Source organism: Telmatherina bonti, assembly GCF_933228915.1.
Source record: "Telmatherina bonti genome assembly, chromosome: 13".
Classification (NCBI taxonomy): domain Eukaryota; kingdom Metazoa; phylum Chordata; class Actinopteri; order Atheriniformes; family Telmatherinidae; genus Telmatherina; species Telmatherina bonti.
Genome location: NC_136611.1, coordinates 35,441,775 through 35,452,549, shown reverse-complemented (window position 1 = coordinate 35,452,549; position 10,775 = coordinate 35,441,775). Strand labels below are relative to the sequence as shown.

The 10,775-nt window shown below is 45.3% G+C and overlaps 1 protein-coding gene across 1 annotated transcript; it reads right to left on the bottom strand.

The window, feature by feature from the left end:
- Window positions 1–342: 342 nt before the first annotated feature.
- LOC306763769 (nucleus accumbens-associated protein 2-like) lies at window positions 343–8,390 on the bottom strand (the record flags this gene model as incomplete). Its single annotated transcript, XM_079250666.1, has 7 exons — window positions 343–965; window positions 1,166–1,263; window positions 3,593–3,698; window positions 3,779–3,955; window positions 4,111–4,370; window positions 7,593–7,801; window positions 7,950–8,390. The coding sequence occupies 7 exons, from the start codon at window positions 8,388–8,390 to the stop codon at window positions 343–345; spliced, it is 1,914 nt and encodes a 637-aa protein (XP_079106792.1).
- Window positions 8,391–10,775: the final 2,385 nt, after the last annotated feature.

Sequence of the window (10,775 nt, the reverse complement as noted above, 5' to 3'; positions counted from 1 at the left end):
CAGGTGGACAGGAAGTGAGGTAGGAGACGGACAGGTGTAAAGGAATTGAGGTAGGGGACGGACAGGTGGACAGGAAGTGAGGTAGGGGACGGACAGGTGGACAGGAAGTGAGGTAGGGGACGGACAAGTGGACAGGAAGTGAGGTAGGGGACGAACAGGTGGACAGGAAGTGAGGTAGGGGGACGGACAGGTGTATAGGAATTGAGGTAGGGGGACGGACAGGTGTATAGGAATTGAGGTAGGGGACGGACAGGTGGGCAGGAAGTGCGGTAGGGGACGGACAGGTGGGGACAGGTAGCGACTGTATTATTTACACACAGGTAGGCAGATACATTAGAAAGCTTATTGGCTGTCTTCCAGAGGCTCCGCCCCTCTCTCATCTGTGTCGGCCAGTCCCCTGTGCGGGGGGGCTGGCTCTGCAGGCTGAGGGGAGGGATGTGAAGAGGAGGCAGAGGAGGAGGAGGAGGAGGACAGGGAGAGGGGGAGGTCAGCAGGTTGTTCAGTCTGTAGCCTGGCCTCCCCGTCTGCCTCACCTCCCATCAGCCTTTCCTCCGCCTGTCCTTCGCCTCCTCCTCCTCCTCCACGAGACCCTGCAAACTGCAGGTGAGGCAGAAGGGCAGCCGGGACCTCCTTCTCTCGCTCCTTCTCCCCCGCCGCCTCCCTCTCGCGTCGCTCAGCGTACAGCGATGCCTCCAGGCCAAGGTAGGAGGCACTGAGCTGCCTCAGGTCCAGCTCGAAGGGACTGCTGCTGGGCGGCACTGCCGACTCTCCTCCTGCCACTCCTCCACCACCCCTCTTAACCTTGCGGGGGTGGGAGGAGGCGGAAGAAGGGAGGCCATCGGGAAGGAGCGACTGGATCTTGGGGAGCCAACGTTTACGAACTCTGCGAGCATTGGTGCACATGTCGGCTGCAATGACGTTCATCTCACTCTCCTTAAAGTTTGGAGCGAAGTTCTGACAGTACACTGAGGAGGAGAAACAGGAGAAGGAGGAGGTGGAGGAAAAGGGGCAGGAGGAGCAGGAGAAGGTGGAGGAGAAGGGCAGGAGGAGAAGGAGCAGTTTTCTAACAAGTGTCAGTAAAATCTAGAAAGTTTTGAGTCTCTGTGTGTGTGTGTGTGTGTGTGTGTGTGTGTGTGTGTGTGTGTGTGTGTGTGTGTGTTCTCACACTTGACGGTGTTTAAAACTCGGTTGTCCAGAGGCTTTCGGCTTGGATCATTGGTGGAGGAGCGGATCCCTGTCCCACAGCTGTTGGCCAAAGTGTTTCTATGGAAACCAGAACAACCCAGTCAGCAATTACAAGAAGCTGTGTATTTTGTGTGTGTGTGTGTGTGTGTGTGTGTTTGTATGTTATGTAAAATCGGTTGTGACAACACATTGCACATCAACAAGTTGCCTGATGTTAATTTACTGTTTAATTTTGTGCATTGTGTACAGTTAACCTGGTTCTTTCATACGCAAAGAGAAACCTTGTATGTAGCAGGGCAGAGTTGTGCATGTGGGGTTGTGCACATAAATGTTCATCTGTTTTATTTGTGATATTTTCTCACGGTGTCTATCAGCTGGTCATTAAAACTGTTTAACCTTTAGTTTCAGCAGGATGACAACATTCTGCTGTTAGCCTCTCTGTCTTAACCACGCCCACGTCGAATTCCTGACCAATCACATCATTGTTCTCAAACTCCCCACGAGAACAAAGTCCTGCTCAGACCAAGTGTTGACAACAAACCATGAGTCCCAAACCAGGGTCACAAAAACAAAATGACATCTTAGAGAAGGCAAAACCTCCCTCAACCTGGCCAGAAGGGTTCAGATAAAACCTGAGGCGTTCTCAGGTCGGACACAAATCCAGATGTTCACCTGTTTAGAGCTGCACCCTGGTCTACTTCCACGGATAGTACAGTCTGTTTGGAGCAGCATAAAGACTCATTCAAAGAAGCAGGCTTTGGTCCAGAGGAAAACCAGGGGTCTCCTGGTTGGGTTCTATCCAGTAGTCACAGAAAGTGACGTAGACCAGCATGGTAGACCTCTGGCTCCTGCTGCTGATACTGGACTCATTCTGGTGAAAACCAGAACACCAAAGTAAAACCAGAAACTTGACTGGAGACATTTATTGTTTGTACATGTGTACTGGTGAAACAGATGATTTGGGTCTGGTGGAGATTCAGATGTTGTCACCCAACACAATGATGACAAATGTTCCAGGTTGGTTTTTTATTTTGCTTTGACAGACACTTTAGTTTCTTCTTCCCTTTTTCTTCTTCTTTTACATAAGGTGTGTTCAAGAAGATGTTTATATCTTATCAGTAAGATCTTAAAAGTTTTTACAGAAAGTTTTTACCAGATTGCTAATGTAGGTAGAAGCTCCACCCCATCTCAAGGGTATTTGTTCTCTGCGTCAGGAGTCAGGTCCTGCCTCAAGTGTAGGAGTTTAAATATCTCGGGGTCTTGTTCACGAGTGAGAGAAGGATGAAGTGTGAGATCAACAGATGGATCGGTGCAGTAATGCGGGCTCTGCGCCGGTCTGTCGTGGTGAAGACGGAGCTGAGCCAGAAGGTGAAGCTCTCGATTTACCAGTCGATCTATGTTCCTACCCTCACCTATGGTCATGAGCTGTGGGTCATGACCGAAAGAACGAGATCTCGTATACAGGCGGCTGAAATGAGTTTCCTCCGCAGGGTGGCCGGGCTCTCCCTTAGAGATAGGGTGAGGAGCTCGGTCATCCGGGAGGAGATCAGAGTAGAGCCGCTGCTCCTCCGCATCGAGAGGAACCAGTTGAGGTGGTTTTGGCATCTGGTCAGGATGCCTCATGGACGTCTCCCTGGTGAGGTGTTCCGGGCACGTCCCTCTGGGAGGAGACCCTGGGGAAGACCCAGGACACACTGGAGGGGTTTTGAGTGCATTCACATACGGATAGTCCACTAGACTCGGTCCGTTTGGTGCTCAGCTGTAGCGGAGTCTATCCATGTGGACCAAGGTCGCATTCACGCTGCACAAACCTTTACATTAATATATCCCCATTCCCACCAAAGATGGCGCTGCACTGGTATTTAGCAAAAGAGAGGACAAGACCTGCCTGAAGAAGAAAACTGTTTCCTCCACTTGTGAGTTAAACCTCAAAATGAAACTGTGGCTCTCTATTGTGTCTTATCCAAGTATACTGCAGAAATACACTGCAACAATGGACGCAGTATTAACAACAGATGAGGCAGAGGACCCTTAACGCCGTCGCTATGTATTTACCCACAATGCAATGCTACACCAAATGCAGGAAATGACTTTTTTTTGTAGTCTGCTTCCTGTATTTGGTCATTTGAAGTGGCCAGGCCATGCATAACATACAGAACATTTGGAAATACGTAAAGTTAACTATGTAGCTCTATTAAATGCGTCCAGTTGATTATCTGGATCATTAAAAAATGGCTTATGGGAATTCTGATTGGTTGGTAAGTTTAGACATCTAGCGGCCGTGTTGGTTACTGATCAGTAAAGTTTAGAGGCATGCGTATGAATGCATACCTGGCTGCCTTAGCTACATACCGGAAATAATCCTACCTCCTGTCCTCATGCTAAGCTACATTTGCTAACAGCTCACCTGTCGAAGAAGGTAGCCAGCAGCCTCCTGAGCAGCACCTTGTGTTTGACTCCAGCACACAGGTGGCAGTTCATCAGCTGACCACGCGTCATGAACACACCTGAACCTGGACATCAGAAGGTGATGTGGATCATGTGATGTGGCCCATCTCACTGTGATCTTGTTTCCATGACAACACTGTCCTACCTGCCACCAGCTCCACCTTCTCTCCCGGGTCTCCTTCTGTGTAGAGTGATGGGTGGCAGCGGTACCCAATCTGACTGATCAGACTGGCAGGTAGCGCCATATTGTCCCGACCAACCAGCACGCAGGGCCGCCGCTCATTTGCCAATGGGAGGGGTAGCATCTCCAGCTTCTCTTGAACTGAGCCAATAAGAAACAAGGATGATTAGAAGGTCTGGGCCCTGGAGCCCCTTGTTGCTGTTTGAGAGACCTGAAATGGTTTGTTATCAGAACGGATATAAAAGCAAACGTCTACAAATTCACATGTTGTTGCTGCTGATGCTGATGGGACTCACGGAATTGGTTGCCATGGTGACCATAGATGTGCTGGAAGAGTCCTGGGTGGACAGCGTTGCTGTAGTAATCTTCTTCCAGCTCCTCCTCAGTGGGTGGGTGTGAGGGAGGAGAGTCTGTGGGGAGACTGGATCCTCCTGGACTGGAGCGCCCCCCACCCGCCAGCAGGTAGGACTGCAGCCCCGAGACTAGACCTCCACCTGCACTCAAGTAACACAGAGTGCTGCTGCGGGAGGATTGCATTTCCCCGACCATGTCCACTCTGAGGACAGAAGCAGCCAGAGGAGACATGTTGAAGACAGGTCAGGTTAGAATCTCAAACTAACCATTAACAGGTGAGAACATCCACACTTCCGCTTTAAGCTCCACCTTGTCTAACCCCAACATGTTGGCATTTGTTCTAGTTTGTAAATATTTAAACTTATTTTTTGAATGGATTCATTTTATTTAGTCTGAATCTATTTTTCTGAACAGTACTTTGATCCATTTTGGTTGGCTAAAAGTACTTTAGAAATAAAGTTGGATCTGATTGGCATGACTTAACTGGGATTGAGGTTGCGGTTGGACAGGATTAAATTGAAATCAGCATTGGACTTGGAATTTGATTTGATTGGGATTGGAATGGATTGTAAATGACCCTTTGATAGGTCCCGTCCCACTTGGTTACTGTTGCTATGCCCAGCAAGCTTTCTACTTCACCATTTTTTCCCCTTCAAACGTTTCTCAGTGATCTCGTTTACAGATATTCCAAAGAAAAGGTATTTCAAATGTCTGGAGTAATAGTAGGGAAATATCAGAGACAGAAAGAACAGCAAGGTGCGTTTGAGGAATACATTCAGAACATTTGACGGCAGAACAACGTTGACGAAGAACAAGCTCACCCCATGTCTTGACTTACTCATGTATGGAACAACAGTTTTATACCATAGCAGGGTGAGTTAATATATTGCTTTATTATAAGATAACTTTAATTTGTGACTCTTTATAGATGTTGGTACTTATGTTTTAACCCATTGCAAAATTTTTGACAACCAATGTTACTAACCAGTGTTTCTCTTATATATTTGTTTAATTTCAAGCAGTTCATAACTACCTTACTCAATATAAAAGCCCTAGTTACTTTTAATTAATATTCTACTAGTGTTGTTGCTAACAACTGTGTACTAGTTAGTGTTAGGGCCTTCCCTTGAAACTACTATGTTTGTTACTCCTGGAATGAACACAGTGGGTTTTTGTTATTTTCAAGAATTCAGCTAAGAGTGAAGTCTTTCACACCATTTTATCTATATTTGTATCTGTCTACTTGTATTTGGCGTTTTGCGAAGGTGAAAAATGCATCAACCAAACCCAAGCGCCGTACACGCACCGCTTTGGTATTTTGTCTAGGAAGAGAAAGTTTTCTTTTAGTTACTCTTTCTATTCTATTCTATTCTATTCTATTCTATTCTATTCTATTCTATTCTATTCTATTCTATTGTCATTGAGCAGATGCTTTTCTTCAAAGTAACTTACATTTGAGCGTGAGAACAACACAAGCAAGAGATCAAACAATCGGAAGATCATTGATAACTGTGACTGCTGTGAGTCCAGTTGGACACAGCTGTTGCCATGTTGTGCTAGAGGCAGTGCAATTTTTTTTGTTCCCTTCCCTTCCTGCAATAGTCCCTTTGTTAAAATAAAAGGAACAATTGATCCCACAACATCGTCTTGGACGCAGCTTATTTAGTGCTGCCATGTCGCAAAGAACTGCAAAAAGTTCTGCAACTCAGTAGCAGAGGTGGCAACATGAGGCATCATTCACTGGTGGAGTGTAACTGTGGAGAGGGAGTGTAGCTCTGGATTAAAGAGTGAAGGTATACAGGAGCTGTTTGAGTTTTGTTGTTGTTTTGTAAGCCAGAAGTAAAGCTTTAAATTTGATGCATGCTGCATCTCGAAACCAGTGAAGTCTGAGTAGCAGTGGAGTGATTTGAGCTCTTTTGGGCTGGTTGAAGACCAGATGTGCTGCTGCTTTCTGAATCATCTGCTGAGGTTTAACAGAGCATGCAGGCAGACCTGCCAGTAGGGAATTGCAGAAGTCAATGTGTAAAATGACCAGATCCTGAATCAAAAGCTGTGTTGTGTGTTCTGTCAGGTTTGGTCTGATTCTCTTGATGTTGTAGAGAGTGAATCGGCAAGTCCGTGCAACAGAGGTAACATGGACCTTAAAGATCAAGTGTGACACAGTCCAACTTCATACTTACAGTATTTATGCAGGTAACAAAGGATTGGCTCGGATTAGGATTTAGCTGAAGGTGGCGAGCCTTCATCTCTGATATTCTCATTGAGACAGTTGTGGTCTGGTAGGAAGGAAAGGAAAAGCTGAGTGTCATCAGCATAACAGTGGTAGGAGAAGCCATGAAAGCTTATAACTGCGCCAAGTGAGTAAATTTATAGTAAAAAGAGAAGAGGGCCAGGCAACAAGCCATGAGGCACCCCTGTTTTTCAATTCATGTGATCTGGAAACCTCTCATCGACAGGATACTCTAAAGGATCTTCCTGCGAGGTAGAACGTGAACCGTGAGAGGACAGATCCAGAGATGCCAAGCTCAGAGAGCATGGAGAGGATAATCTGATGGTTGACTGTGTCAAAAGCTGCAAACAGGTCCAGCAGAATAGAGACTGGGGATTAACTAGTGAATCTGGGAAGTCGTATGGAATCAGTAACAGACAGCAACTGTGAGACCTGACTGAAGACAAAACGCTCTAGTAGTTTGACACGTATGATTGGTAAGTGGTGGTTATATAGTGGGACTTATCAAAGGGTCATTTGGATTGAAATTGAAAAGGAAATTGGAATTTGGATTGGATTTGGAATTGGAATTGAAATTGGGTTAGGATTAAATTAGACTGGAATGAATGGAGTGGAATTTTAATTAGATAAGATTTTGCGAAGGTGATTTGAAATCCATTACAATGGATTTGACTGTAATTGGGTTAACATTTAAATTAAAATTGAAAAAAGACTGACTGGATTGGAATGGGTTACACTGAGTGTAATTTGAATTTATGTGGAATGGATACTGAACGGAATGCATTGGATTGTAAATTAACTTGAAGTGAATTTGACTGGCATAAAACTGACTGGATTGGATTGGGGGTTGAAGTGATATGGAATTGATAGGAATGGACTGGATTTGATTGGTTGGAATTGGAATTTGATTTGAAATAGGAATGGGAATGATATAGAATTGGAATTGGCCCATTGGAACATTTGGACATTGGAATATTTAAGTACAGCAGATTTAGAGCCTCTGAATAAACACTACACATTATAGCTAGATTGTAAACATCCTGGACAGGATGTGAATGCTGTAAAACTTCCATAGATCAGCAAAAGGATAAGATATCCAAACATTGTTCCTGGTGATAGAAGAGGAAGACTTGGGGGAGATCTGATGGTGGTTCAAAGGATTAAGGGGTTTCAATGGTTGAAGCGTGAGTTCACCTGCCCTCCTCTCCTCCTCCTCTTCCTCCATTCTCCTCTGCCAGAGGACTGTCGGCTCTCTCCTGCTTGATCCGGCTGACAGCTAGCAGCAGCTCCTCAGGGCTCAGAGTCGGCTGGTCCGGACTCGCCTCCTGTATTGGGTCAGCACCATGCTGTTGATGTTGGACTGCTGAGGCTTCAAAGCCCCCAAGCTCATCTGCTGAGGTTGTCTGTGATACATCAGGGTTTAAATAAAGTAAGGTTATTATACATCCCATTATGAATATCTGACAGCTACAGTTCCACTAGTGTCCTTGAGGTGACAATGTGTACCTGAATTGCTGCAGTATTTGGACTAGTTATGGTGATTTGACCCACCTGAGAGTCACAGCACAGGGGGGAGGAGGAGGAGGAGGCCTTCATCATCATCAGCTCCATGCCTCTCTCCACAATGTTCTGGATCTGCAGGTAGCCAGCGGTGTACATGAGCACCAGCTGCTCGCTGGCTGCCATGCTGAGGCGTCCGGTATAGCAGAAGGACAGGATCTGCTGGAAGCATGTGGGCGTCACTGAGGATGGCAGCTCAAACACTGCCTGGGAAGAGGACGGTGAGGAGGATGAGGGGTCGGCTGCTGAGCTAAACAGGTCTCTGAAGTAGAGTGAAGAGGCGGCGAGAACGGCCCGGTGCGCTTTGAAGGCCTGACCCTGCACCAGGATGGAGACATCGCAGTAGTGACCCAGCAGCCGCTGCTGGTTCAGGCTGCCCAGCACGCTGCTACCAAAGTCGGGGATCTCCACCTGGAGCAGCCCCTCGGACATTGTGGAGGCCTAGGGTCCGCAGGAGGACGGGATACAGAGAGGCTGGAGACAGGGAGGTGTTTAAGTGTCAGGGATGCTGCAGAAAACTCCAGTAGAATGTCTCAAATCCATGAGGTCTTGGAGGTTCTGGTCTGGTGAGGACAGGAGGAGGTAGTCGAGTATCAGGGTGAAGACCAGTGCTAAAACCCAGCTGGTATGATGAAGAGGAAGGAAGAGGAGAAAGAGAAGTTTAAAGCTTCAGCTAAACATTATCCTTGGCAATAAAGACAAGAGGAAGCTGTAGACTGTTCCCCACTGCCAGTCAGATTCATGCTTCTGGCAGATGGAACCAGTTAATTTAGGATTACAACTCATCCTGCCTTCCATTTGTTAACAGAAACGCTTTTCCAAAGGAATAACAGGAAATATTTAATTAATCTGGTTTCACAACAGAAGAACTCATTGCAGAGAACATAGAGGTTCCAGAATTGAAGCTGAACTCAGTTCCACTTGCAGTCTATCGTTGTCTTTTGTGATGTGCTTAGGGTCCATCTCTCCACTAAAGGTTTTGGACAATTTTCCTAACTTAGCTATCTCTAACATGCAATCCAACGTCACAGTCAACAATCCAAGTATTAAAGGTAATGCAGCTAGTAAAAACCTTGGTTATTTATATCAGGTGTGCTTGAGACTACAACTGATCTGCTGTTGGAAACTTCTATTCAGGGGGTTGAATAATCTTGAGACCAAAGTGGTCATTGAAAGTAACATTTTCTGTTGAATTTGGAGAAACCACTTATAATATTAGTTGTGTTGAGCAATGCAAATTTCTGTTAAAATTAGTGTATTGAAAAAAGCTGCTAGTTTGTACAATTTTGCCAATAAACCCAATTTTCAGTGGGCCTTATATAATGTTGACTGCAGCTGTGTGCTTCTGCTGTAAACAGCAGCAAGATATTAACAATAAACAAAGGACAAATCAAACTGGACTGGAAATGCAACACTGACTACATCTACAAGAAAGGTCAGAGCAGACTGTACTTCTTAAGGAAGCTGAGATGGTTTAACGTCAGCACCAAGATGTTGCATATCTTCTATAAGTCTGTTGTGGAGAGTGCAGTCAGCTTTGCAGCATCTGCTGGGGTAGTAGCATCAGAACCAGAGACTTGAAGAGAATCAACAAACTGATCCAGAAAGCTGCTTCTGTGCTTGGAGTAACTCTGGAGCTGCTGGAGCTGATTGTCCAAAGAAGAATGCTGCACAAGCTGATGAAGATGATGGAGGATTCTTCACACCCTCTCCACAACACAGTGATGAAACAACAAAGTGTGTTCAGTGAGAGGCTTCTTCAGGTCCGATGTAAGACTGAAAGATACAGAAGATCATTCCTGCCAGCAGCCATCAGCCTCCGGAACAAGACCTCCTCTAGTTAATTATTATATACTACAATATTGAGTTTCCCTTTGGGAATTAATAAAGTATTTGTCATTTCATTCATTTTCATTTCAGTTCATAACTGTTTTTGTTTACTATGACATCACACACTGACAATTTTGGATGAAAGAACGCTATTTACCTGGTATCCTCCTGTGATTACGAGACAACTGGAACACACCATAAATTCCCTCAAAAATAAGGGGGACATTCTCAAAGAACCCGCTGATGCATATGCTAAAGCTAATGCTAACGTTAATGCTAATGCTAGGTTGAGTTTTCATTGCCCACTTTTTAATCGGTCTCTATTCAAAAACTGATATAATTTCAATGCTAGATTATTGACGTCTAAAGTTTGGTACACACATAAGGACTTTTAAAATCTGAAGAGATTTTCTATGTCCAAGATTAAAAAAATCAGGAATTTAACCGTTTTGTTTGTACCGTATGTGGTGCCATGTTAATCTCAGCACAGCACATCACACACTGAATGATTCTGTCACACTGGTGATATAGAATCTAGCCCTTCAAGCCAGATATTTTACATGATCAAACATGATCTTACAAAAACTCTCTTAAACACCTAGCCCCTCAACTCAAAAAGCAAGAAAAGGCACAAGCTTCCTAAACTCTTAATGCCCTTTCACACCGAAATTTGTGCAGGCTGTGAAGCATCTACCGCAGAGGTCGATAACTGGTGGTCCACTGGCCTGCCAACAGTAATATCTGGTCCATCAGATTATATTGATAAAAACTTATTTCTCCTTTTTTTCACAGGTCTTCCTGAATAAGTGCAGTTGTACATGTTTTTCTGTCTTTCCTGTCCTCTCCATCCTAACCAGTCAAGGCAGATGGCTGCCCTCCCTGAGCCGGGTTCTGCAGGTTTTCTGGCTGTTAAAAGGGAGTTTTTTTCCTTCCCACTGCGCTTCGCGCCGCTCAGGATGGGGATTGGATCGAAGTCATGATTCAATG